At 53.8% G+C, this 27,295-nt stretch overlaps 8 protein-coding genes across 8 annotated transcripts; 5 read left to right on the top strand and 3 right to left on the bottom strand.

Moving 5' to 3' along the window:
* Positions 1–910: 910 nt before the first annotated feature.
* VDBG_06835 (predicted protein) lies at positions 911–1,522 on the top strand (the record flags this gene model as incomplete). Its single annotated transcript, XM_003003227.1, has 2 exons — positions 911–1,277; positions 1,326–1,522. The coding sequence occupies 2 exons, from the start codon at positions 911–913 to the stop codon at positions 1,520–1,522; spliced, it is 564 nt and encodes a 187-aa protein (XP_003003273.1).
* A 1,009-nt stretch (positions 1,523–2,531) lies between these two features.
* VDBG_06834 (conserved hypothetical protein) lies at positions 2,532–7,407 on the bottom strand (the record flags this gene model as incomplete). The annotated part of the gene is made up of 5 exons (XM_003003226.1): positions 2,532–3,162; positions 3,367–6,118; positions 6,253–6,489; positions 6,545–7,150; positions 7,218–7,407. 5 exons carry the CDS (start codon positions 7,405–7,407, stop codon positions 2,532–2,534), a joined length of 4,416 nt encoding a protein of 1,471 aa, XP_003003272.1.
* An 889-nt stretch (positions 7,408–8,296) lies between these two features.
* On the top strand, positions 8,297–17,296 carry VDBG_06833 (ataxia telangiectasia mutated; the record flags this gene model as incomplete). Its single annotated transcript, XM_003003225.1, has 5 exons — positions 8,297–8,345; positions 8,407–8,500; positions 8,564–10,323; positions 10,378–14,821; positions 14,872–17,296. The coding sequence occupies 5 exons, from the start codon at positions 8,297–8,299 to the stop codon at positions 17,294–17,296; spliced, it is 8,772 nt and encodes a 2,923-aa protein (XP_003003271.1).
* A 767-nt stretch (positions 17,297–18,063) lies between these two features.
* On the top strand, positions 18,064–20,568 carry VDBG_06832 (cullin-4B; the record flags this gene model as incomplete). Its single annotated transcript, XM_003003224.1, has 4 exons — positions 18,064–18,486; positions 18,543–19,489; positions 19,553–20,458; positions 20,511–20,568. The coding sequence occupies 4 exons, from the start codon at positions 18,064–18,066 to the stop codon at positions 20,566–20,568; spliced, it is 2,334 nt and encodes a 777-aa protein (XP_003003270.1).
* Positions 20,569–21,163: 595 nt separating this feature from the next.
* On the top strand, positions 21,164–22,042 carry VDBG_06831 (mRNA turnover protein MRT4; the record flags this gene model as incomplete). The annotated part of the gene is made up of 3 exons (XM_003003223.1): positions 21,164–21,324; positions 21,399–21,887; positions 21,979–22,042. 3 exons carry the CDS (start codon positions 21,164–21,166, stop codon positions 22,040–22,042), a joined length of 714 nt encoding a protein of 237 aa, XP_003003269.1.
* A 270-nt stretch (positions 22,043–22,312) lies between these two features.
* On the bottom strand, positions 22,313–24,584 carry VDBG_06830 (U1 small nuclear ribonucleoprotein; the record flags this gene model as incomplete). The annotated part of the gene is made up of 4 exons (XM_003003222.1): positions 22,313–23,533; positions 23,794–23,902; positions 23,954–24,081; positions 24,150–24,584. The coding sequence occupies 4 exons, from the start codon at positions 24,409–24,411 to the stop codon at positions 22,791–22,793; spliced, it is 1,242 nt and encodes a 413-aa protein (XP_003003268.1).
* A 214-nt stretch (positions 24,585–24,798) lies between these two features.
* Positions 24,799–25,411, top strand: VDBG_06829 (mitochondrial 54S ribosomal protein MRPL51; the record flags this gene model as incomplete). Its single annotated transcript, XM_003003221.1, has 3 exons — positions 24,799–24,919; positions 24,975–25,057; positions 25,120–25,411. 3 exons carry the CDS (start codon positions 24,881–24,883, stop codon positions 25,409–25,411), a joined length of 414 nt encoding a protein of 137 aa, XP_003003267.1.
* Positions 25,412–25,790: 379 nt separating this feature from the next.
* VDBG_06828 (triosephosphate isomerase) lies at positions 25,791–26,681 on the bottom strand (the record flags this gene model as incomplete). The annotated part of the gene is made up of 3 exons (XM_003003220.1): positions 25,791–25,819; positions 25,880–26,556; positions 26,644–26,681. 3 exons carry the CDS (start codon positions 26,679–26,681, stop codon positions 25,791–25,793), a joined length of 744 nt encoding a protein of 247 aa, XP_003003266.1.
* Positions 26,682–27,295: the final 614 nt, after the last annotated feature.

Raw genomic sequence — 27,295 nt, 5'->3', positions numbered from 1 at the left:
ACAGCGAAAGTCAATGTCGTCCGCACGCCTCCGAGTAGATAGTCCATGCGATGACGGTCGTCCGCGTCGCTTGATCCTGTATCGTAGGGTATGCAAGAAGATCAAGTCGAACCGCAATAGTCTCTGTTGTCCGAATGAGACCGGTTTGCTACAGTGAGGGGCTGGCAACTGTCTGGAAGTCCACCAGGCAAAGACTTCACTCCTTGAAGCGGTGGACAACCACGGCGGACGTGGTTCAGAAGCTGCTTGAAGGAAGAGGAGAGCCCTTGCTGTGGCCATATCGAGGCGGCTGAGCTTTTCAGCTGCGACGACAAATTCTACCGAGCCCTTTCTAGAAGCTGGCTGATAGGGCTGAGAGGGGGTGAAAGCACCTTGGGCATGCATCTTGAGCATTTTGAGGAAGAGGCTGACGGGGAGGAGAGCTGTGTCAAGTCCGTGCCTCTTCGGACTCCCAATTCGCTCCCAGAGGAAGTGAGCAAGAAATTGAAAGGGTAAGTATCAAATTGAACTCTTGTGATGTGCCCGGGCAAGATTCACGACCACACCAGGTCATTCCAGTTGTTTGGCAGGAAAAGGCTTACATCACACGGAATCCCCACACGGCAACATGCCGCCCCCCAAAGACTACAGGCACTCTTAGCGCACACATGGTCTGAGCGTCCCGCTGTAGGCATTACCTTGAGGGGCGATCGTTAACTTCGCTAGGTACCTTCAACATTACCAAGCCAATTTCGCCCCTCCTTCTGTCGGCTACCAGTCTTGCGCTGGCTGGCAGCAACGTTATTCGGACCAAACCAGCTTGCTATCGCCTGGCTCAGCAACCACTCTTCTTCTACACCTCCGCCTGACCAGAGACAAAGCCACAGTCAGCGCAACGTCGCAACCGCCAACCTCCAGCAGGCCTCTGATCATGCCGCCGACCACAAGAAAGCGCGGCGCCCCGTCGTCAGAAGCTCCAGAAGCAACACCTGCACCAGCTATCAAACGTCGCCGTGCATCCCAGGCATCCTCAACCAAGAGCCGTACAGACACACCTGCCAGACCACGCAACGTCCGCGCGACTGTTATTGACGACGACGACGACGACGACCTTTTCGGCGAGAAGTCCGGCACAGCAGCTGCCCCAGAAGACGATGATATCATCGATCTCGCCACCTCAGACGAGATACCCGCGGCGGCGACGCGAGCGCCAAAGGAAGACAGGAGGGTGAAGATTGGTGCTTTTCAGTGCGCGATCTGCATGGACGACTGCACTGATCTGACAGTAACGCACTGCGGTACGAACTATAGCTGAATCTTGACACTGACGCCTGCTCATACATCAGCAGGCCACCTGTTTTGTGCCGAATGCCTACACTCTGCGCTCCACATCGAAGCGACACGAAATAAATGTCCCATCTGCCGTACAAAGATCGATAACAAGGATCGAAATGCATATAGCACCAAGACAAAGGGCTTTTGGCCGCTGGAGCTGAAACTCATGACAGCTGCGGATCTAAAGGGAAAGGGCAAGCAGAGGTAGCGACCTTTGACGATGGCACAGGGGCGTGAACCGCAAGGTCTAGGAGATGTCTGTAGTGGAAGCTTACGGTCTACACCGTGCGACCGGACCGGGACAGGACACTGGTATTCTTCAGCAGCATCGACCATTTCGAGATCACGGGCCGAAATACGGGAAAAGGACAGTTTGGGAGTGGTGACGGACTACCGGGGAGGGAGGCTGGCGTTTGGTAATACCCCATCAATAGTGTTTTCGGCTTCGGCCAGGTCAGAGGGCCAAGATGCATAGACCGGCGTGTCTAGGTACTTGCTGCAATCATGTTCATATCCAACCGTAGACCCACCTAACACGCTACATGCTGCGACGTGGCATGCGTGGCATGCTCCTTACGACGTGACAAGGTCATCCATCCGGGGGTCACAAGCTTTGGAGAGATGCTCAAACACTGATGCTTCTTCCGCCGCATCGGCTCACGTTACCGCCGACCTAGTTGTCTCTTCACAAAGGCTTTGAGCCGCATCTACCTAGTTATACACCATCCTTTAACGCCTGTTTCAATGCTGCCGGACCACGTCAGCTATTTTGGTCTACATCTGCTCCCCCGCAAGTGAACGAATCCTGCATGGGATCATCCTTTGGACAACCACATTTTCTCCTCTCAGCGGCCTGCAGTCTTACGGTGCTTTAGTGAAACAGCGAAGGTCCAGTGTCTCTCCGCGTTTCGGGCATTGTCTGATTGTCATGCTGTATCTTGGTGAGCTCAAGTTAAGACAAAGTCGGACCATCAGGACCACTTACCTCCAAGAAACCAGTCGCGGCAATCAGCACCACGAAACCTTCGGCCAACTCCTCGATCCACTCTTCAAGAGGGCTGTCGCTACCCTCAGCAGCACCAATGCCAGCACTCCTTTTCAAAGTGTGCGTGACAAGCATGCGATGGTCAGTCAAGAACTTCTGTCCTTGACCAACGTAGCTAGCTCCCCGACAGACAATCGCTGCCCCGATGATTTGTGTAGCCTTCGCAAGGAGCTCATAGTGCTTCTCCAGTGCGCGGGGCTTTGGCTCTGTCGCTCTGCAGCTCAGGGTCCGCAGCAAAGAGGCCAGACAATTCGAGCGCTCTGAGCAGGTTCGCGTGCAAGACATATTTCGCACCCATCCGGGTCTGTGCCAACTGCAGGAGCAGGGCCAACTTGGACGACAGATAAGTTTCCTGCGCCTTGTCCTCGGTCTTGATGATATGGGACCATTCCTCGTGGACATTGCGAAGCGAATCAATGACGATACCGATAAAGTTGAGCCTATTGAGTGTCTCGATGACGTGAGGGCTATCTTCTGCGCGGCTGAAGTTGACCAGCGCATTCAGAAGGATCATGGCAGCTGTCTGGCTGTCCGGCTCGCTGCCATACGCGTCGTCACAGATGATGCTGATTAGCCTCTCGCCATACATTTGGATTGTGCGCATCGTCTTTGGTCGCTCGGCCACGAGCATGCCTTCATCCACCATTCCGGTCAGGTATCGATAGCAGATACTATAGTAGATGGCTCGGATATCGGAGGTGCCGGCCCATTTGCCAATGGCCTGAGCGAATTTGGAACAGTTGGAGAGCTTGTCGCTGACCAGGCTGCCGATGTTCTGGTTTTCTTTGTCGACTGGTCGAAGCCTTCGTAGTGAGATCAAGCTTGAAAAGCAAAACCTTTCCAAGCTTCGCCAGCTCCGCGCCTCGGCCGGCCCTATCGCATGCATATAGCTCCAGGCCGGGCAAGATGGCTTGCAGTTTGCACAGGAACGATGTCCCGAGCACTGCCCCCCGGTTGGTTTTTTTTATTTATATAAAAAAGGGGGGACGGGTGTTAACTTAATTAACCTCCCGGAAGCGATGAGGTTCTCTCGATGGGATGACACAAGATGCTCAACTATTGAAGCTTCCTCCTGTTCAATGACGGTAAAGTCCTGAGCTGTGAGCAGAACGCCCTCGCCGCGTCTCTCACTTCGCTTGAGCTGCAAAATGTCCTTGACGCGCTCGATGTTGGCAACAGAGTTGTCATCCGCATCCTGTTCAAAGCATGTGCTCAGATCCAGGCCTTTATAAAATTGCACGGCGGGCTCCAAGTTGTCCCACATGCCATCAGGCAGCAGGAAGTCGTACAAGTCATACACCGTTGGGATTGTGATGATTTCGTTTTCGTCACCCTGAAGTCTCCCATTCAAGGCTTCGAAAATGCGACGTTTCGCAGACGGAAGTCGACTTTGTGAAATACTACAAAGCTCCATGGCGATATACTCCAGGGTCATGCTGCGTAGGGCTAGGAAATCGACGAGGGTAGTAGCACCATTAGTCAGCGGGAAATGAGGCTGGTTAATGTCTTCGCCTTCCCAAGCCAGGGCGGGTTGTATGACAACATCCCGCAGAAGCAAGTGGAACAAGACGTCATTCTCTCGCAGTTCATCGATGACGAAGGATGCTGACAAGGAGGAGTTCCAGAGGATGCGCAAAATCCGCATGCATTTGAACTTCAGCGTGATGAGCCAGGATCGCATGCCCTGGTTGTCCCCAGAGGGGGTCTCCAGCAACAGTCTCAAAACGGCGTGGAAGAGTGAAGTCCGCTCCGAAAAGGTGCCATTCGCATCGACGGTCAAGGTTTCGACGCCGCATTGGAAGCCAAGCAACAGGTGAGCGATGGTAGGTTGGTTCGGCATCGCAGCCAGACAACTGTAAAGGAAGTCGAGGATGTAAACCTTGGTCACATAGTTTGGTGACTCAGCCTCCCTGCCCAGATCAAACGATGTCGTTAGCTCGGAAGCCAGTGAGCGTGAAATCGCCTCATCATCGCCGTTGGCCTCCATCGCAATGATGGCTCTGTTTCGCTGTGTTTGCCGTCCGGATGTAAGTGTCCACGCCGATGTGATTTTGGGGGCGCTGGACATTCTCTCAAGCAGCTTCAGACAAGCCAGTGTAACATCAGGGTGGCCGATACCGCAGTAGCTGCCGAGGTCTACGACAAGATTAAGATGGCTAGCCAACCCATCCTCAAAGGACGCGAACGCTGCATTGGACACATTCTGCCTTCGATGGCTCGATTTAGACTTGATGACTGGTCGCACAAGTTCGACATAGGTCGACTGGAGGTCGAGGACTTTCGAGATAACCTCAACGGAGCGCAAAATGCTTGTGATGATGGGTGCATCTGGAGAAGCATTCCCAACTTCAGTCGCATCTTGGTGAATGATCTTGAAAAGAGCGTTGACAGTGCTGTCGTTAAACATCCACTCCATTACGCGTGCAAAAGGATGGAGTCGAACATAAGTCGCAAGATCGGTAGTGGCAATTGCCGCATCGAGCTGTATGTTCGTCTGGTTGGCCAATATGATGAGGTCCTCATTGAATGTTGCCAAGCAAACGAATGCGAATTCGAGGCAGCTGAGCCTCAACAGTCGCGCCTGATAGATGTCGTTGGCATCAATAATCTTGGGTGAAGACAAGGTCGCGAGAACCAGGTCCACGTATATCTCGATCCCGGGCATGCGGAATGCTGAGCCCAGCGTCTCGGGAAAAGGTAGTGAGTCGTTCAGGGAACTGCTTTCTTCTGAAGGCGTCACCAATGAAGTCAAAAATTGTATGAAAGCGATGCCTTCCTCCGGCGTAGAGACCAATTCATCACCGATCTTTTGCTGAACGTCCTCGGGAGGGTTAAGAGGAGGTCGGTGATGTCCAGGAGGGAAAACAACATAACCGCCGCCCATCCAGCTCTCGAGACAAGTCCACATGATGTGACCTTCCTCTTGAGACTTGTGCGTTAGGAGACCACGCAAAGCAGTGAAGACGCTGGCTCGGATGTGGGGAAGAATAGGACTGCTGGCGAGCTGATAGCAGACCTCAACCAGATTGTAGTTGGGCTCCTTAAGTAAAAATTGTCTGGCCGTTTCACTCTCCGATGTAAGCTTGGTGATCAAGCCTAGGTAGGCCTGTAGCATCATTTCCGACTCTGGTTCTGCTTCAGCTTGCACTGTGGGCGGCCTACCAGATCGATAGAGTGTGGTCTGAGATGTTGGTGGCGTATCTCGAGTCTTGTTGGCGAAGAATGTGAGTTCCCTGAAGATTTGATGCCACGTCAAAGACTGTGATCTTCTCATTTTTCCAGATGCGTGATGTCCCTCATCCAACAAAAAGTCGTGGGCAGCAGTAGCACAGGTGTCATTCCCGGAAACTGCCTGCAGCATGTTGCAGAAGGCTGTAACCAAAGGTGTGGAAGCTCGTCGCGACGCCCAGTGCATAAAGCCCGCCAAGTTGCTGTCAGGGTCGAGCCAGAAGCTGGTAGCTGCGTCCGATCGGTCCTCGTATGACATGGCAATTATAAGCAAGAAGCGCTCGAGATCTGTGTCTTGTTCGTGTGCTTGACTGAGCTGTCGCTGTTCGTCCTCTTCACTGCGAAGCTTTCGCAGAACGTCAGGGAGATTGGAAATGAAAGCATCAACGAACACCTCTAACTGAGCGGTGAGGCAAGCCTTGAAGAAGCTGGAGAATGGCACAGTGTCGAATACCAGCGATGGTGTCTTGCGGGCTAGCCACTTGAGCAACGCCGCTCTGGACGGGTCCTGCTGCTCTGCACTGTTGACATCTGCTAGGATGGAGAGCAGGAAATCAAAAGCTCCATCCCTCAGAGCATCGAAGAAGGTCTTTGATCGTTCTCGATCCTCTTCTCGGCATTAGCACTTGAACCTTAACGCTGTGAATATATTCACATTCACATACCTGCATCAAGGTCGACGCCTTGCAATCCACCGAGGAGTCCGTCATCCAGGTACCATCCGCTGTACTCGGCAACCCACCAAGCCTTGACAGCTGCTTGCAAGTTTACCAGAGGCCAGGAACTGTCGTCATTGGGGCGGCAGATAACATTATGAAGTTCCCGCGCGACTGTGAGGTCCCCGATACCTTCCGTTGAGCCAAAAGTTGTGATATAAGCACCGAGGGCAGGAAATAAATGCACTGTGATGCCCCATGTTAGTAGAGCTCCTCGTCGGGCGGAGAGCCTCGCGCTTACCCGTGAGGACGTCATATTTGTCCGCCTTTCTGAGCTGGTCAAGGAAGCCACGGAAGTCAGCCGTCTCCGCCTCCTTCTTTTCCACGGCACAGCATAGGACAACAGCCAGAAGTTCATGCTGCTGGACAAGACTCGCCCGGGAGAACTCGAGCGTTTCCAGTCCCTCGGGCTTTTCCCTGTTCTGACCGTTCATCAAGACTGCTGCCGCAGTCATCTTGTCCGCGATCCTTGCGAGCCAAGAGCGTACATCTTGCATGGCGGACATGCACCTAGGCAAGAGTTTCTTCCGGTTGACATCCTTGAGAACGTTATCCGCCAAATATGCCTGGATCACGTTGACCACCTCGGGGTCTGCCTCATCGTCGTCCAGATCATCTACCTCAAACATCAACCGCAAACTGTCCAGAATATATTTCCGCTGTTGGTGGAACCTGATGATGGCGCATTCGAGCAGTGGCCGTCCTAGAGTTGCGGTGTCTTCTTCGGCTTCGAGAACATATCGAGCGGCTTCGATCTCGTTAACTTCGGCTTCGTCTGCCAAATTAAGAGCAATCTGCTGGAATTCTTCGTTGACGGAGTATTCTTCCTCATCAATGAAGACCTTGCCTGCAATGGCGGCGCGTTAGTCGGAAATTCAGCCTCGCAAGTTCTTAGCTGCGAGAGCTCTACTAACCTGACTTGACCTGAGAGCGACTCTTCTCGTCTCTCGCCGGCCGCTGCCACAATCTAGACAGCTCGCGCTTGAAAAGTTCCTGCACAAGTGAATTGTCCCAGGACTCTGTGTTTTCCGGACGTCCTTCGCGTATTGCGACGAGGTCGCGATGGAAAGACTGCAGCGCGACCAGGGTAGTGATCTCGGCCATGCTGGGCGGAAGGGCGCTATGGCGTTGTCGAGGACGGCGCAGGCTGCATCAGCTGTTGGCGTGGCCCTGGAATAGGAGGGCTTGCAGCACCTGCTGTTGCTGTCGTGGCTGTCGATTGTGTTGGTTCGCGGGTTCCGCCTAGAGATTTGTTGGAATTTTTGGCGCGCGACGAGTCGCAGGTGTCGAAGCTACTAGCACGCTGGAGCTGTAGCGGGCAGCAGTGGGTTGAAATCCAGCCCCCGTTGCTGCGGCGGGCATGGTAGGAGACCGGCTAGTCTCAGAATCGCAGGCGGTAAGCATTTCTGCCAGTCATGTTGACCTCGATCGTCCACCACCGTACCACGCTGCTTCACGACATGGCTTGCCTTTAACTTGGAATACAAAGCCTTTTGACTCGCGCCACGGGCCGAGAGCCAATGGGCACTACGCTGTGTGAGTCTGCGAAGCGATCAAGTGTTTTAAGAATTGGCATCCCAGGGATAGCACCAATTTTGAGCACCGACATATCAGGAGCCCCGGCCAGGAGCAGGTGGTGAATGATGAATTACAGGGCCAGCGGGATCTGAACAACACAGTTCCTAGATATAACGGACATCGCAAGGTCTAGGTCATGTATGTTGCAACGTTCTAACAACATGTGTATCTGTTGCACTCCTCATATCACCAAAATGTCTATCGCCTTGACTTTGAACGCCTGACATGAAGGGTGGGAAGTACAAAAGCACTTAACCATCTTCGGCTAGCGCAATGATGAGTGGGATCCACCATAGCTGCCTGGTGGGTCTCCAGTCGCCTCAAGCTCTACACCCCAAAAGTGCCTGGTCATGGACATCTCACAGCCTCGCAACAGCTTGGACGCGTCTCATCGGCGACCACATATCATGAGGACATGGCACCCGCTGCATCGAGAGGGGATGTCACCCTGAATGACGCGCTTGGTAAGGAAATTTGAACAATTCTAGGCTGAAACGCGGTGTCTACATATGCTGATCTCATCAGATGCCATCACTGGAGGCACGCTAAAGGTCAGGGGCACTGGCTTGGACGACTTAATCTTTCTCCTCGATGAGAAGAAAGCCAAGACAGCCAACCTGTAAGTTCGCCAACCTTTCTTCTCACGAATCAATGTCTATTCCCGAGTAGCCGTTGCATTCAGGCGGCTGAACAACCTTAGATCCATTCTGGCCGATAAGCACTACCATCGCATCTTCGAGGCTCTTTTCAGATGTGCCATTACAGAAAAGCAGAGCTACTACAGCGGAAAGAAAACCACGGCAGCATCTGCTGCCACACGGCTATCCAAGTGCGCTGAGGCTCTCCGCCTGGCTTTGAATCATGGGGCCTCCAAGTTGAAACGCAAGACGGTACTTGCAGTCATCGACCACATCACACAGACGCTGCCGGGGCCAGACAACAACTCCCATGAGATGGTGGAACCGCTCCTGCAGAACTACATCAAGGCCATCGCTGCTCTCTTATCTCACCAGGCTAATGTCGAACACCTCGCCACGTTTGAGGGAAATGGTGAGGGCTGGTTGGATTGCATCGACTTCTGCCTTGATTCGATGACAACCTACCTCGATGGTAACGAACACGACACAGGCGCAAGCGCCCGCGCATCCCCCGCACCAGGAACGTTCTCAACACTGCGGTCTACTCTTACTAGCACAGCGAGTCAAAAACAACCGACACAATTTCATCGCAGTACACTACAGGACTTGCTGCACTGCCTATACCTCCTCGTCACGCCGCCAAACGCACCTATTGCTAGGAGGTCCAAGCCAATAGCAAAGACTCTTGTACAAGTCTTGAGCTTGAGACACCTCGGCCTGAGTCGGATCACCCATCTTGCATTCTCTTCTCTCAACATCATCCTGACAAGTACTCAATCTAATGACCTTGTTCGAACCAAAGCTTTGGCCGCAGACGTCGCGCCGCTCATCAGCCACTGGTGGCAAGGTCGAACGGTTTCGAAGGACGAGATGCTCAACTCTGTGCGAGATGAGATGCTAAAGACCATATTTGCCATACATCTGCATCTAGAACGACTGCTACAGGATGGAGAAGACTTGTCAATCAAAGGTGACGTGGAAGATCTCTTCGACACTTTGTGGTTAGAGTACACGAGGCGCAATGAACAATCGCAGCTGCATATCGATGACATTAGCTTCACAATAACAACCCCTGACGACTTCTTCCGTCTCCGCTCATTCGGTCTCCGCCCACACAATCAAGACGGCGAGCGCAAGTGGGCGATGCTCCAAGTATTAGCATTCCTTGAGAAAGCTTTGTGGAATACTCAAGTCCCTCGGCAATCGCAACATGAAATTGGAACAGAAGAAATCGAGCAGCCCCGCAAAAAGAAACGTCGAATCGACGCAGCAAACGACCGCCTTCAGGGCAGGCTGAAGTCTCCCAGTACCGGGGTTCGACGAGCTACTTTGCAACTAATACCTTTTCTTCTGGGCCTCGACTCCATTTCTGCCCGGGAAGTCCTGAATCTTCATACTGAGCTGCTTAGCCTTTTAGGCGAGGCCGGGTCCACAGCCTCGTGGGCCATGGTGGCATACAGTTGTGTTGCTGAAGGTCTCGGAAAGGGTCACGAAGATAATACTTCAACTTGGCGTCCGGTCTGGCAACTCAGCGCAAGAGCTGTCAGTCTTCCAGCCACATGTCGCGCTGCTTGTCATTTGATGCGATCTATCCTAGTTTTCGAGATGCTCACGTATCACAGCGTCTCAGACGAGATCACAAGCATTGTCACAACCGCCGATGTGAACGGGCCTGCGATCCTAGTTGATTCCTCTATAGCATTGATGCTGCAACTTATACTCCTCCGTGGCGTCAAGCTGCCAAACCAGAATCAGTCAACCTCGCATCACGTCATCCGGTGGGTTTTCCTGCGCTGGAAACCAGGTTAGTTCCGCCTTCCAAGCTACTGTTATGAGTACAACTTCTTACAAGATTCAGCTGATGTGGCATTTGCCTCGCTTCACTCTCCCCACGTACACCCGGCAGAACTCGCCAACTTGGTCAGAGCTTGTTGTGGAACTGAAATGCTTCCTATTCAATCACGGCCTGTGTCGGGAACCACAATCTCTCAGGCATGGAGCGCGTATCAGCAGACTGCCCCTGTTACAAGCTTTCTGCTCTTATTGTCCAGCACCGCCTCAACAGCTGAAGAGGATTATCGAGCTTCTCAAGGCAATAACATAGTCCTTGCGCATGATTCGACCAATATACACACAACCCAGAGGCTGATCCTCGAACTGCTGTTCCCCAAAATCGAAGAACTACAAGAGGTCTGTCGATCATGGGGCAAGAGAGAAGGCAGCTCACAATTGTCACTCGAGAAATTACAGAGTTTATTTTCTGCTTGTGTCGTTGGTACACTATTAATTCCACAGGTGGAGCAACTCAACTCCCGACAGTCCAGAGATATTGAGGCAGCAACCTTCACACTTCTAGACTCAACATTGGACGCCGTTCTCAGCGCTCCTGAGAATCAAGCCTTCTTCGAGCTTCTTCTCGGAGAAACGTCCCTCCATGTACCTGCACTCAAGACGGCCGAGCTTGGAAAATTTGTCTTGCACTGCCCCTACCTCTTGCGTCTTCTCTCCCGCTGTGCCGTAACACTTCGTCAGCGATCAGCCAGAGAGCCATCGGGTCGAAATATTGATTTCATGGACCTAGACGATGAGTTCGACTCGCAAGAAAGCGGAACAAGTAACTCCGTCAAGATACCCGATGTCCCTCGTCGCAGCGCAGCCCTACAATGGAACAGTGAAGCCTTCTATCTTTCGACTGCCTTGCGACTTTACTTCCTCGAGGCTATCGATAAAGACAGAGAAAAGATCGGTTTTGTTCCAGAGCCTTTCTTTCAGCAACTGTCCAGTCTCTCCAGACAAGACTTTCTGTTGTCCACGGCCGTCACATCTGAAGTGTTCAATTCAGACTTCACTATCAAGCCGGACGAAGCGCTTGTGATCGTTGAGAAGCTTGGTGAGATGATTGGAGAGATGGAGTACACCTGCTGTGAGACGATACACTCCATGAGCCTCAGCATCATCAAAGGACTTTTGCGCGTCTGGTCAGACAGCAAACACGACGTGGCTACTTTTGTCGGCGACCTCTATCACTATTTCGTCAAGGCATCCCTCCCGAAGAATAGTCTTTCACCTCGGTCCCAGATCGCACTGGCTGAGCTTCTATTTTGCCTGCTACGGGAGGATCCTCAGTATGGCAGCAGTCTCGGGCTTGCCTCTTGCCGTACTACCCTCCTTTCAATTCTACAACAGGGAAGTATGACCGTCAAGTATTTCATAGCCATGCGCTTGCCTGAGATATTCGCCCTATATGTGCTCAAGACGCATGACGAAGTATTTCTGGATGTCTTAGAGAGTTTGCCTACGGATCCCGGACAGATCGAAGGGATCGGATTTCGAATCCTGGTTCTGTCGGAACTTGCTTGTCGGTGGCCAACGCTCCTCCGCAGATGCACATATCACATCTTCGAGACTCCAGGCAAGATAAAACAGTCTAGCCAGTACGCCACTCGATGTCTAGCTAAGGTCTCAACCGCCCTACAGCTGGAATCACCCAAGGAGCTCTTCAGGATTTTCAGCCCTCAGCTGTTCTACACTTGGCTCGACGGTGATGAACTTGAAGAGATGCCGTTTGAAATTTTCGGATTCACGAGTCTCGAGGACATGCTCAAGACGGCACAATCTGAGGCTGCAGCACTAATGTTCATGCGAGGTCAGGAAGAAAGCACTGCCAGGCTTGCCAAGAGACTTTCCATTACCCCAGCTACAATGATCAAGCAAGGCTTCTCGAAGATCGCAGCCTATGCAATGGCTCACGATACCAGCGCAGGCAACTCCATTACGGCAGCGGAAAGTCGTATCCGCAAGACCTTGGGCAAGGAACCATATCTTGACGCGATTTACGCCAATTTCGTCGACATAATCGCAGTCTTCTTCGACGTGTTCGACCAAGAAGACCCGATGGACAAGTACTTCGGAAAAGACGAAAACTTTGCCTACGCCGCCATTGCCATGTCGGAGATGAAGAGTTTCTCCCATTCGGATGTTACTCTTCCGGCAAATCAGCAGCCAATGTTCAAAGGGAAGCATCTTCTCAGACAACTTTTTCATCTCTGTAATCGGACGGAGTACGAGTTGCAAAGCATATGGACTCCAGCTTTGGTGGTGTGCGTAGCCCGAAGGTTATTCAACACCGTTCACCCAGCGCTGGGGTCCTTGCATGCTTGTTCCGTGTTGCGCAAAGTTCGCATTCTCATTTGCCTGGCTGGCCCCATTGCGCTCGATGTGTACGCCCTCGAGATGCTCCTACACTCTATTCGGCCCTTTATCGTCGACTCTGAATGTGCAGATGACGCGTTAGGAGTCACACAATACCTCATCAGTAAGGGAGCTGAGCATCTTGAGCAATCACCCTGCTTCCTCGCAGGATATGCTCTCTCGACTCTCGCATCTCTGCGTGTCTTCCTCGAATCAAGCCAGTCAAGCACCACACAAGAAAGCCAGTTCAAAGCCACCATGAATAAGGCTCAACATTTCCACGCTTGGTTTTCCAACTTTCTTGCACAATACGATTCTCCGTCTTTCAAAAGTCAAGACCAGAAAAACTCCTTCAAGTCAATTACACAATCCGCCTCGAATATTCGAACGTCTGGCAATGCGGAGAGCGGCACTCACGAAAGCACACTTCTTCTGGAAATCCTGAAAGATGATGATTGCGAGCAGAAACTGTTGAACGAGGCTGCCCGAGATCTCGCCCTTGGTCTGCTCTGTGGGGACTTTGTCATTCCACCATCTGCGAGATACGATGTCATTAGCGATGACGAAAAAGCTCTCCACCACGGCGGCCTAGTTTTGAAGAGCTGCAAAGCTCAGGCTCTCAGCAATGAATATCTAGCATGGGCTGGACGTGTTGTCGGCAGAGCTTTTGCTGCCTCTGGAGAGATTGAGCCAGAACTGCTCCGCGAATCGCAGCTGTCGAGCAGCCTCAAGCTAGCTCCTGGAGCTAATGGCTCAGAGCGAGGGCTCTTTACTCTGTTACAGCAGCTCACAGTGAGCAAAGACTCATTCACCGCAGGGCTGGCAGAGTCTGCTTTGAGGGCTGTGGTTTCGGAAGCTGCAGCAGAGGAGGATGAGCTTTTGACCACCGCTGCCCAGAAGACACTGCCCGAGCCCTTGTATCTTGCCTCCACCTGGCAACCTTATCGAACGCCACCATCAGACACTGCTTCACAACGAGTGCAACAGGATGAGTTTTCTTCTACTATGGAAGACATAGAGGATGCAGGTTGGATCCGAAAAGTGGTCACGTATCTGGTCCAGGCTGTCCCCGAGTTCATCATTTTGAGCGAGCTACTGCCCATTTTGACACATGTCAAAGGCTTCGCTGAGAAGGCTCTTCCTTTTATCCTCCACTTAGCTCTCTGTGGCCAAATGGAAAAGCAGCAAAGTGCCAGAAAATACCTTTCTGACGCCTTGAAGGAGTGGCTCGCAGTCTCCAGCGAGTCATCTCATCACAACCAGAAGCACCTACTCAACGCTCTGCTCTATCTCCGAACACAACCATTGCCAAATGAGTCTTCCATTGCGGACCGCGCCAGTTGGCTAGATGTTGACTTCTCTTCCGCCGCCGGTGCTGCATCAAGGTGTGGAATGCACAAAACTGCCCTCCTGTTCTTTGAGGTAGCAGCTTCCCAAGTCACCCGAGCATCACGCAGGTCATCTACTATCCGGGAGTCTCATACACCTAGCGTGTTACTCAGTATCTTTGAAAACATTGATGATCCCGATGCTTACTACGGCTTGCCGCAGACTTCCAGTCTATCGAACGTGATGGCGCGTTTGGAATACGAAAATGACGGGTCCAAGAGCCTAGCCTTCCGCGGAGCCCAGTTCGATAGCCACATCCAGTCCAAAGACCCAGCCTCGCAGAACGATGGCCTGTCAATGGTCAAGGCTCTGAGTACACTGGGTTTATCAGGGCTCTCGCATGCTCTTCTGCAAACCCAAAGTCTTGTCGAAAACACGAATTCGCTTGAAAGCACCTTTGGCACCGCCAGAAGGCTGGAAATCTGGAATCTGCCAGCACCAAATTCGAGTGAGAACCATGCGGTCTCCGTTTACAAAGCATTTCAAAGCATTCACCAAGCCAATGATTCTTCGGCAATCCGGCAGGCGATTTACGATGGGTTTGGACGAACAATGGCCAGTCTGACCAGTCGCGGCCTGAATGCCGCCAACTTGAGGCATCATCTTGGGGCGCTTGCTGTGTTGGCCGAACTCGATGACGTGGTCAATGTCGCGGACTTTGGAGAGCTTGAGGCTCTGCTTGACCGTTTCGAAAACCATGGCGAATGGATGAAGCGAGGGAGGTATGTATCATGGAATTGTTTGATTGAAGAGCAACCACTGACCTCATCAGGTATGACGACGTCAGTCAGCTCCTGTCGTCGCGTGGTACCACGTTGAGCTTGCTGAGCCAACAGCCAAAATTGCGAGCAGCAGCCAATCTTTCTATAAGCCAAGCACGACAAATCGAAGTCCGCTGCAAGCTCACATCATCTGGCATCTACCGTTTCCATCGCGCTACTCAAGAATCACTCAACATATCAACATCTTTAACAAATTTGATAGTGCCGAGCGAACATCTGGGACTGAATTTTGATGCAGCCGCCAAGATAGAGTCAGCCAACTCACTCTGGGATCACGGCGAGATGGTCTCGTCGATCAGGATGCTGCAGAGCATCGACAACGACTCCGTATTCAAGAAACAGAGTATCCCGGTCAGTCGTTCTGATCTACTGTCCAAAATAGGCTACCAAATTTCAGTAGCCAAATTGGAGAAGCCACATGACATCCAGAGGAAGTATCTTGAGCCTGCCTTGAAGGAGTTGAAGGGACGCACCGACGGCAAGGACGCGGGCAAAGTCTTTCACCAATTCGCCATGTTTTGTGATGAACAACTGCAAAACTCCGATGGGCTTGATGATTTGGCAAGATTACAGAATCTGAAGAAGGGCAAAAGCGACGAAGTTGCACAGTTGCGGTCTTTGATTTCCAGTGAAAAGAACTCGCAAACGAAATCCAGATACTCATCCCACCTTACCAGAGCGCAACAGTGGTTGCATCTCGACGAGCAGGAGCTTCGCCGGGTAGAGCAGACGAGGAGCGAATTCGTGCGCCTGAGTCTAGAGAACTATCTCCTTTCTCTCATCGCATCCGACGAACACAACAACGATGCACTGCGCTTCACGGCCCTGTGGCTTGAAAGATCGGACGACGATTCCACCAACGACGCCGTTCGGAGACACCTCGACAAGGTTCCCACCCGAAAATTTGCAACTCTCATGAATCAGCTATGCTCCCGTCTGCAGGACCAGTCAAACGTGTTTCAGAGGCTTTTGATCAACCTTGTCTATAACATATGTATAGACCACCCATACCACAGCATGTATCAGGTCTGGTCTGGCGTCAAGGTAAAAGCAAACAGCAAAGACGAGGTGGCAGTGCTGCGACATAAGGCAACCAACAAAGTCAAAGATCAACTAGAGAAACACCCTACGCAGGGCGCAATCTGGCATGCCATTGACAGAACAAACGGGCACTATCACCGACTGGCGGTTGACCGTGACAACCCAAAGTACAAAGCAGGGCACAAGATCAACCTCAAGGAGACGACTTCGGGCAACTACCTCGTGGCTGCTCTGAATAAGTACCAAATCCCGCCACCGACGATGCAGCTCGAATTGTCGGCGGACAAGGACTACTCCAAGGTCCCAATCATAGCGAGGCTCGAGCCGCAGATGTCGATTGCTTCGGGGGTAAGCGCTCCAAAGATCATCACCGCAGTTGGCACGGATGGCGTGCGATACAAGCAATTGGTCAAGGGAGGCAACGACGACCTCCGCCAAGATGCCATCATGGAACAGGTGTTTGCTGCCGTATCATCTTTGCTCAAGCTGCATCGCGAGACCCAGCGGCGCAATTTGGGCATTCGCACATACAAGGTCTTGCCTCTGACATCGGCTTCAGGCCTCATCGAGTTTGTCCCGAATACCATCCCGCTTCATGAATTCCTCATGCCTGCCCATGAGCGGTATTATCCAAAAGACCTCAAGGGAAGTCAATGCAGAAAGGAGATCTCTGCGGTGCAGGGCAAATCTGTGGACGCGAGGGTCAGTGCCTACCGTAAAGTCAAGGAACGTTTTCATCCTGTCATGAAGTACTTCTTTATGGAATACTTTGTAGACCCCGATGAGTGGTTCGTCAAGCGAACTGCCTACACGCGAACCACCGCCGCGATCTCGATGCTGGGACACATTCTTGGTCTAGGCGATCGGCACGGGCACAACATTCTGCTGGACAATAAGACAGGCGAGGTGGTTCACATCGATCTGGGTGTAGCGTTTGAGATGGGCCGCGTGCTGCCGGTGCCCGAGCTGGTGCCGTTCAGACTGACGAGGGATATCGAAGATGGTATGGGCGTCACCAAAGAGGGTGTGTTCCAGCGTTGTTGCGAGTTCACGCTCGATGCGCTACGGGAGGAGACGTACAGTATCATGACCATCCTTGATGTTCTGCGGTACGATCCTCTGTACTCCTGGTCTATATCACCGGTACGGTTAGCAAAGTTGCAGGGTGGCAGCGGGGATGGGGATGACGACGTGGCTGGAAGGGGAAAGACGAGGGTGAACGAGCCTTCGGAGGCAGACAGGGCGCTGGAAGTGGTGCGCAAGAAGCTTTCAAAGACATTGAGTGTCACAGCGACGGTCAACGATTTGATCAACCAGGCCACGGATGAGCGGAACCTGGCTGTATTATACTCAGGTTGGGCCGCCTATGCATAGATGATACACACATGCGAACGACTTATCAAGAGAACTCTAACAGTTCGTTTCAATTCGCTTTCCATATCTAAGCGTTATGAGGGAAATGACCTCCTGTATCTACGGGCTGAGGCCAGCTGCGAAGGCCATCAACCGATTATGTCAGCATGCCTTATCTACCGAGGAAGCGCGATAGGAAGCGCGTAAAGTGGATGATGTCGTCGTTGCGGGCAGCTCTCGCCTTAATCCACCCCGTTGTTGCCCATCTCCTCTCCGTGTCTTAACTCCGTGAAGCAAACCCACCTCAACTGCTCCCGTTTCCTTCAGCGTATTTCTCGACAAAGATAATTGACGAACTTGCACGACACCAGATTGGCGAGCCACTTCAGTAGCCTCTTTTTAAAGGCATTTTTCACCGCATTGCTGCACGAACAGGACGACTCTGTAACTCGGACACCTTAGGCTGCGTAACAGCTTACTTCAAGTTGTTGCAGGGCCTCCCGGTCCTGTCGATGCCGTCGAAACCGAACCACCCGGCCGACGGAAAACTGCCATCGCGGGCCACAGGCTCGGTAAGCTCAGGTCTTCGCACAAGCCCAAGCTTATCGGGTGCACTGGGCGACGCAAGCATTAGCAGCCCATCGCGGCGGCGACCCCGCGTCGACTCTGACGTGCACGCGTCCCCCTCTACACCGCATCTTGCGCAACAAAACCAATACCTTCCGTCTTCGGCTTTTTCAGAAAAGCCAAGCCCAAAGCGCTTCAAGTTTGGCGCCGACACCGCTTCCATGACGACTATGTCTAACAAGACGAAGGGGAAGCTGCCTGAAGTGATTGACCTTACACAGCAGAGTGCCTTCCGGCCATACTCGGGCGCCAAAAAGATCGTGATCAAGAATCTCAGGCCACCCACGCAGACCGACAAGACCGAGCAGTATTATGATCGGACACGGCAGCAGCTCAAGGATGCCCTTCAGTGCATACTTCGCCACCAGCCTCTCCAACTGCCAATGGAGAAGCTGTACAGGGGCGCGGAGGATATCTGTAGGCATGAGCAGGGGCAGGAACTATATCGGATGCTACAAGAGCTATGCGAAGCTCACTTGAAGCAAGCAACCTTGCGATCCATCATCGACAGGTCGCCAGGCCCCTCAAATATTGACATGTTGCGGAGCGTCTTTCTCCACTGGCAGGATTGGAACAAGGCAGTTGTGAGTGTCACTTGCGTTCGTTCTTCTCAAGAGCCAGTGCTAACACATGGTTTCAGATAGACATTCGGTCTATATTCAGCTACCTCGACAGGACGTATCTTCTTCGGGAGAGAACGCTGGGCTCAATCAACGACTTGACAATCACGCAGTTCCGGAAGATGCTCTCGTCTTCGGCCAGCAAGGACGCTACCAACCAGACACCTTTTACTCGATGTCTCCGCGGGGTGTGCGAGCTGATCGCTTACGATCGAGTGAATGACGATCGATTCGATGCTCGATTACTGAAAGAATCAGTCCGTATGTTCAACGTGCTTAACGTCTACCAAAAGTCGTTTGAGCCGGCCTTTCTCCACGACTCAGTCAACTTCTTCCACGAATTTGCAGATGAGAGGAGCACAGCAACTCTGAAGGAGTACATCCTTGCATGCGAGAAGCTTTTGAAGGATGAGGACTACCGATGTAACGCGTACAACCTTGACAGCACGACCAAGAAGCAACTTCTCGATGCCGCCCACGGCATCGTGGTGAAGGATTACTCGGCTAAGCTTCTGGATGTCGAAAGCTTGTCGAAGCTGCTTGCTGATCACGAAATCGAGTCGATGCGAGCTCTCTACGACCTCCTGCGGTTGTCGGGGATCCAGGCGAAGCTGAAGGACCCGTGGAAAACCTACATCCAAGAGGCTGGAGCAGCGATTGTGGGCAACGTAGAGAGAGGAGACGACATGGTCATGAGGTTGCTTGAGCTGAGGCGAGCTCTGGATTTGGTCGTGCGAGATGGCTTCAGAGGTGATGAAGTCTTTGGGTACGAGCTGAGGCATGCCTTCGGCGCTTTCATGAACGACCGGAAAACGACTTCGGGGTGGAGCACGGGAACGTCCAAGATTGGAGAGATGATCGCGAAACACATCGACATGCTCTTGCGAGGCGGTCTCAAGGCTCTTCCCAAGAGTCTGTTGTCTGACAACAAGGATCGGGCTGCTGCTGAAAAAAAGCGGGCAATCAAGTACGGCTGACGAGGATGCCGAGCTGGATCGCCAGCTTGATGCTGCCCCTTGAGCTCTTTCAGGTTCATTGAAGGGAAGGACGCCTTTGAAGCTTTTTACAAGAAAGATCTGCCCAGGCGGCTGCTCATGGGCCGAAGTGCGAGCGAAGATGCCGAGAGAAATATGCTTCGAAAGCTCCGGGATGAGTGCGGTGCCAACTTTACGCGTAATCTTGAGCAGATGTTCAAAGATCAGGAGCTCGCCAAGGAGGAGATGCAGCACTACAAGCAATGGTCAGAAGGCACAAATGCTGAACAACAAGTCGATCTGCAAGTTATGGTCATCTCCGCAGCGTCTTGGCCGACATATCCCGACACGAAGCTCAACCTGCCTGAAGGTGCAGCGGCCGAGATCGAACGATTCGAGCGGTGGTACAACCACAAGCATGACGGCAGGAAACTCTCGTGGCCCCATTCGCTCGCTAATTGTACGGTCAAGGCCATCTTCCCGAGAGGCACGAAAGAACTCATGGTCAGTGCGTTCCAGGCCGTTGTGCTTGTGCTGTTCAACGAGGTCGATCTTGAGGGCTTCCTCAGCTTCGGACAGATCAGCACAGCTACGGGACTTGCGGGTCCGGAACTCCAGCGGACACTACAATCGCTCGCATGTGGCAAGGTCCGAGTTTTGAGCAAACACCCCAAGGGAAGGGATGTCAGCGAGACCGATACTTTTACCATCAACAAAGCTTTCACTGATCCCAAACTTCGGATCAAGATCAATCAGATTCAGCTCAAGGAGACGAAGGAGGAGAATAAAGCGACACATGAGCGCATTGCCGAGGACCGTAAATTCGAGACGCAGGCGGCCATTGTGCGGGTGATGAAGGCGCGCAAGACGATCGGACACAGCGAGCTGGTGGCTGAAGTGATCAACTTTACTCGCAAGCGTGGTCCCGTTGACGCCGCCTCCATCAAGAAGCTCATAGAGACGTATGTATCACGAATCTGTCGGTTGTTTCCTTCGCATACTGACTCTTTGCAGGTTGATTGACAAGGACTACATGGAGCGCGACGGAAACATGTATACCTACATCTCATGATCGCTCACGCTACAAATAGACATCAGGCAGAGGCAACGGTGAGGGTTAATTTCTAGTCGAAATGCGGCGGTCTTGGTTCCTGGAAATGGTAGACGACTGCCTAAACTTGAGGGTTCGGTCTTGGTAATAGAACCTGCCAGTAACATGCATGATACATCCTGCACGGCACAATCAATTCCCATCTCGCTGTGGCACCAGGCCGAGTCGGTCTCTTTGGTGTGCCCACAGCACAACGAGATACCTATCTAGGGGGGCACCTAGGTTGTTAGGCTCCACTTGGACCCTGCCCCGGAAAATCGTTCCGCCTGCCAACGCGGGGTCCCAAAAAAAAAGTTGGACAAGAACTCCCAAAAAATTGAAGCCGACCCGTTCACCGATAAAAGATAAGGAAATTCGACCGCAAATCTCCTCCCCCAACCAAGCCCACGAGCAGCGACTGTTCGACCGCCACCCCCCCCCCCCCCTTTCAACTCTCGATCTCGAACCTCGATCTTTCAGCAGTGTTTTGGGCAAGCGAACTAAAGCGGATACCAAAGGTTCACCAGACTATCGTTGCCCAAGATGCCCAGGTCAAAGCGCAACCCGCCTCGTCAACATGACGCAGGTGTCCCAAGAAGACGCGCGAAGACAAGGGACAAGGCTCTTTCGCCCAACTTTCGAGGCCGTCCCCCAGTACCAGCACTGCTTCGTCTTCAGCGTCGATAACATGCGCAACAATCACCTCAAGGACGTCCGCCACGAACTCTCCGACTGCCGGTGCGTTTTGTCCACGCCCCTTGCTCATCATATGTTCAACCCCCAGATTGACTGACAATCCCCCCCACCCGCAGCCTCTTCTTCGGCAAGACGAAGCTCATGTCCAAGGCCCTCGGCCAGACGCGCGAAACCGCCCTCCTCGACGGCACCGATCGCCTGACGCCGCACCTCAGCGGCACCGTCGGCCTCCTCCTGACGAACCGCGACCCCTCCGCCATCACGACCTACTTCGAAGGCCTCTCGCCCGTCGACTTTGCGCGCGCTGGCACCACGGCGCCCCGCGAGTTCGCCATTCCCCAGGGTGTTCTCTTCGCCACCGGCGGTGAGGTGCCCCGCGAGCATGACGTTCCCATGGAGCACTCGATTGAGCCAGAGCTGCGCCGCCTCGGCATGCCCACGCGCATGGTCCGCGGCCGCATCGTCCTGGGCGAGGAGGAGCCCACCGAGGACGCGGCCCCCGGCTACGTCGTCTGCAAGGAGGGCGATGTCCTCGACTCTCGGCAGACGAGGCTCCTGAAGCTCTTTGGCATCTGCATGAGCGAGTTCCGCGTCGAGCTGATCGCGTACGTACCATTCCACCCTCTTTTGTCACGAGAACGGTCCACCAGCATATCTCCCTCTCTCTCTCTGCTGCAGCGGCTAACCTTAGCATAGGTACTGGAGTGCCGCGACGGGCGAGGTGACGGACCTGAAGAAGGCCACCGCCATGGAGGAGTAAAACTGGAAAGGGTCTCATACGAAAAGAGAGGAATGTTCAGCAGCATTTGCGTAAAGGTTACGAGTGGTCGTACGTGTGGAAAGCGATACCATCATGACGAACTGCGGAGTTATGGCGTTGGTTGGTAAAAACAGAAATTTGCAACATCACCTTCGTTGTCACGACAGTAGGGAGACGTACACACGAAACTACGTGTCGCCCTCACATCTAGCGAGAGCAGGGGGCGGGGATCACGGACTAGGACATGTCAGCCCCCAGTCTACCGAATGAGCTCAAGAAGCCGTGTCGGCTGAATTGAGGTTCACTACTCGTACAAAACAAAATTAGGCCGTGTCGAGGCTCTGCATCGATGACTTTTCTGTGGTTACCCCTCCTCGTCTCCTTCCCTGAAACTCCAGATCAGTAGGCACGAAGACCCTTACCTCTGATCTTACCTGCTGCGGGCCGAGCACTGAGCGATAATCGTTGGTAGTCCTCGGTGACTACCTCGTGATCAAGTGTACCTAGTAAATACAGACGGAAATGATACCTCCCTAACGAACGACGCCGGCGCAGGACCGTGATATGAGCGTAGTCCTTGATGCAGCAAGGGCAACAGGAGGAGAGTGTATGACGGCGACGAGCAGTGGTGCTCAAGCGTATGTCGTTGCGGGTGAGTGGATTCACTGTTCTGGTTACAGAAGTGAGCAGGCGAAGAGCTGGCACCCACCGCAGGATCGCGACATCCATAGAGGCCGCACGTGTCTGATTAGTAGCGACGAAGCTTGCGTGGGTCCTCGTAGCCACCGCCGTCGTATCCGCGTTTCCTGTTGTCGTCGTCGCGCGGGCGGTCGTAGTCTCGGTCCCGGTTGTCTCTGCCGTCCCTGCTGTCCCTGTTGTCCCTGCTGTCCCTGCTGTCCCTGTTGTCCCTACTGTCTCTGTTGTCGCGGTCACGGTAGCCGCCCTCACCTCTGGGCCGAACAGGCTCCATGTTGCTGCCTGTGCGTCGGTTGTCGCGGTCCCGGTCACCATAACGATCACGCGGGCCACCGCCAGATCGGTCATCGAACGAGCGACCGCTGCCGCGGTCGAACCCACCACCATTGGAGAAACCGCGATCACGGTCTCCGAAGCCGCCACGGCCAGGGCCTTGGGGCGCATCACGGGGGAAACCATTTGGACCGCCGGGACCGCCTGGACCACCGCGATCACGGCCGCCACCAAAGTCACCTCCACCACGGAACCCACCGCCACGGCCGCCAAAGCCGCCGCGGAAATCCTCCACGACCGCGACCGCCGTCAAAGCCACCTCGGAATCCGCCCCTGAAGCCTCCTCCACCGAAGCCACCTGGCCCGCCCATGGCCTAGCAGGGAGGGCCTTCGTGTAGCCTCGGCCGCCGAGGCCACCGCCGAAGCGGCGAGGCTTCCAACCCTTGACTGTGCGGCCGCGTTCGACGTCTACCTTGATACGTCGATCTTTGATTCGAATTCCATCGCAGGAATCTAGAGCAGCTACTCACCGGCGCGCCGAAGCGCTTGTGTCAGTCAACTTTACCTTCAGCATACCTTTGCGCGGATGGTGAGAGGAAGACAAGAAGGAACAGTAGGAAAACATGATTGGAGACGAGGCAAGCTTGAGGGCCTATGGGAGTCTCGAGGGAGGGACGAGAAGACGCAGGCGAGCCTGAGGGCCTCGCGTCTTCTATGGGGAGAGGGGGCCGGATGAGGCCGAGCCTCGTCATGGGCTGAATATGTTGCAATGGCAATATTACCTCTCATATCTCTTTCGCGCTCGAAAACGACGAAAGCATATCCTCGATGGGGCTTCTTCTTCTTATTCTTGGATTTTTCATGGGCGTGCGTGTCAGTGATGATGCGAATCTGGCCATCTGTTAGCAAGAGCTATCATTCGAGTCAAGGCGCAGTACGTACACGCTCAATATTGCCGAAACGACCAAACTCTCGCTCGAGGTCTTGTTCGTTCGCCTCGTAGGACAGCCTTGCGACAATGAGAGTCTTGAAGGCGTCGCCGCGAATGTTGGGGTCTTCATTCGGCTTGTCTGTTGGACCCCACGTCAGCAATGCGCACTCTTGGAGATGTCCCTAGCTATGGAAAGGTTCGCTTTACAATCAACAGGGCCTTCGGCCGCGAGCCGTTCGAGCTTGGCCTTGTGCTCCTGCTTCTTGCGATCTTTCATCTGCAGCCAGCTCTCCGTGGGAACGTAGCCATCCTGGTCTTTGTACTCGGCGAGCGCGGGGAGGAAGGCAGCGATGCCGGAGACGGGAGCCGTTCGTCGTTGCTCAGGCGCATGGTCGGGGGGCGGAACCCATCGCAGGGGCGGGCGCGGCGCGAACAGCGCAAGCAGGTTGGGTGGGAGCTTGTCAGTCATGTTGACAAGCGGCGAGCATAGTACGGCTGGAAAAGAAGGTCAAGAATTGAATGAAATCAAAAAGAGGTGCGCGTGCGCGCGATGACGATTCCCAGCGGGACGAGTTGGTCGCGGAGGGGGTGATGGGACTTTTGGTCGTCGCGTCGTGCTGCAAATTGAAAGGCAGCAGTCGAGACAGCAGAGATCGATCGTGTCGGCAAAGCTCCACAGTTTAGGAGGCCAATTTAGCTGTCGAGACGCCGCTGCAGGTCACTCCGAGCCTGCAGGAATGGACCGTCCTGCTCCTGTTATCTGCATATGCAGCGGCCGCACATACCATCAATGCGGGTCGCGACATCCCCAGCCTACCCCGATGTTCTACCGATCGGCAGCACGCTAAGAAATCTCACGCGACTCTCGACGGAGGCTGAAGGTCCCCTAGGACGAGACGAATCGAACACCCCGAGCTTCATACACCTGGCAGAACACAATGACGATCAAGGCATTGAAGACAGTATCACAGGGCCAGGTTGGTTCTCATGCGCGACATTCGTACCAGGAATCACCCCACTGACATATCACAGAACGGCCTCGGCGCCTTCATCTTGCAGTGCAAGAAGCTCGAATTCCACTTTTGCGATTGGGCCGGAAGCTCCAAGGGCATGAAGTATGTTGAGGAGACCCCTCGGTCTCGCGATCCAAACAGCAATTTGCTAACCACAAATCCAGCGGCTTCATCAAGTCTCAGCTCCCCAAATTCGCCGCCGCGCACCCCCAGATCGAGATCTCCGTCTCCCCGCGACCCGCGAAACATCCTACCATCGTCGGCCACTACATCAACGGCAACTCGCGATCCCTTCTCGTCAAGAATATGCAGCCGATGGACATTCTCAGGGCCGCCGAGTCCATGCGAGACACCAACGGCGAAAAGCTGCGGAGAGCCAACAAGCCCGTCACCAGTATCAATCCCAGCGTCAGAGGCATCTGGAGTCCTTACCACGGCAACGGCGAGGCGGTGTAGAGCTGCAGAGAGAGCTGCAGAGAGAGCTGCAGAGAGAGCTGCTACGGGAGGAATGAGCAAAAGGAAAAGCTGTAACTTGTACGCATAGGAAGAGCGGGAACATTGGATTGGCATCACCGGAGTGCGGCGTCTCTGATGATGCTTGTACACTAGCACGCCAAATAGGGGGGCGATATACCCCTTGAGAGAATTCAACCACGAACAACCATGGAGGTCGAGATTTTCTTGTGTGAGAGCGCATCGGTCAAAGCAGTGGTGGGGTATAAGTACTGGTTTTTTTTTTGGCTATCATATCCAGGCTAGGAAGAGTGCTAGGTTTGCTCAATCTTTCATGCCGTCATCTCCAAGATATTCCCCCTCCATCGAGGCGTCAAAACGCTTACTGCTTGCTGTTGATGATCTCGACGACTAGATAAAAAGTCAGCTTTTCACTCTCTGCATCCAAAAGGGGGGAGAGGCACAACGTACAGGCAGGCTTCAGGCTCGCGCCGCCAACGAGGAAACCGTCAATGTCGGCCTCCTTGGCGAGGTCCTTGCAGTTCTTCTCGCTGACGCTGCCGCCGTACAGGATGCGGGTCTCGTCGGCGACCTTGTCGCTGACCTCCTTCTTGAGCCAGGCGCGGATGGCGGCGTGGACCTCCTGGGCCTGCTCGGTGGTGGCAACTTGCCGGTGCCAATGGCCCAGATGGGCTCGTAGCGCAATGACAACCTTGGACCAGTCGGAGATCTTGGCCTTGAGGGCGGCGAGCTGCTTGCTGACGACGTCGACGGTGGTGCCAGCCTCGCGCTCCTCGAGGCTCTCGCCGCAGCACCAGATGACGCTGACGCCCTCCTCGGTGGCGTACTTGGTCTTGGAGGCAACGACCTCGTCGGACTCGCGTATGATGGTGCGGCGCTCCGAGTGGCCGAGGATGGTCCACTTGATGTCGATGTCCTTGAGCTGGGCGACGCTGATCTCACCGGTGAAGGCGCCGTTGGGCTTGTCAAAGACGTTCTGGGCGGCGACCTCGAGGCCCTCGCGGAGCTCGGAGCGGACGAGGGGCAGGTAGAGCGCGGGCGGGGCGATGACGACCTCGGTGTTGGCGTCGAGCTTGGCCTCGTTGAGGTTCTTGACGATCTCCTTGATGGACGACGTGGTGCCGTTCCTGGAGCGCGCAGGGATCCCGCCATTAGTTCCTTGCTTCCCGCATCGGCAGATGGTTATCCTTTCCAGGGTTGAGCCCCGCACTTACATCTTGAAGTTGCCGCCAACGAAGAACTTGCGAGCCATGGTGGGCAATTGGTACGTTTGCTGATTTGTGGGAAAGGATGCGACTTGCTCGAGGCAGAACTGATGCTGGACTTTTGAGACAAAAATGTAAATAACGCAGGCTGGTAGAGCGAAAGGAGAGATCAAAATGGAGAAAAGCCTCAGCGGAAAGGTAGGATGGTTGAGGGTCAGCTCATGCTTTCCGCACACGCTGCAGCTATGGCGGGGCACTCGCTGTTACAGCCTACCTCAGGGCAATGTCGGGAGGAGTCGAGGTGGAGGGGTAAATCGGGCTGGGTCTGGCACCGGCTGCCACCCGGCTGCCAACCAACCCACCCATTTAGCTCCTTGAGCTCCGATATTGTCCTGGGTGCCATTGGCCTTTCCCGGTGGGCCGGTCCTTGCCCGGCAAAGGCCCTGACAGATCGAATCTCGTCAACATCGACTTCCATCGACCAACCTGTTATCGCCTGGTGACTCGGATTCAGGTCCCGAAGTTTCCACAAATGGTCAAATAAATCCGACTTGGTCCATGCGCCCCTTCATCTTTCAGATCATGCCGGTGCGCCCGCTCCCTCAGACGGAACGGTGTGCTGGTCCAAACATCTTGTAAACTATTTTGTTGTAGAGAGAAG

Source organism: Verticillium alfalfae, genomic scaffold, assembly GCF_000150825.1.
Source record: "Verticillium alfalfae VaMs.102 supercont1.8 genomic scaffold, whole genome shotgun sequence".
Lineage (NCBI taxonomy): Eukaryota > Fungi > Ascomycota > Sordariomycetes > Glomerellales > Plectosphaerellaceae > Verticillium > Verticillium alfalfae.
This window is presented reverse-complemented; position numbering and strand designations above follow the sequence as displayed.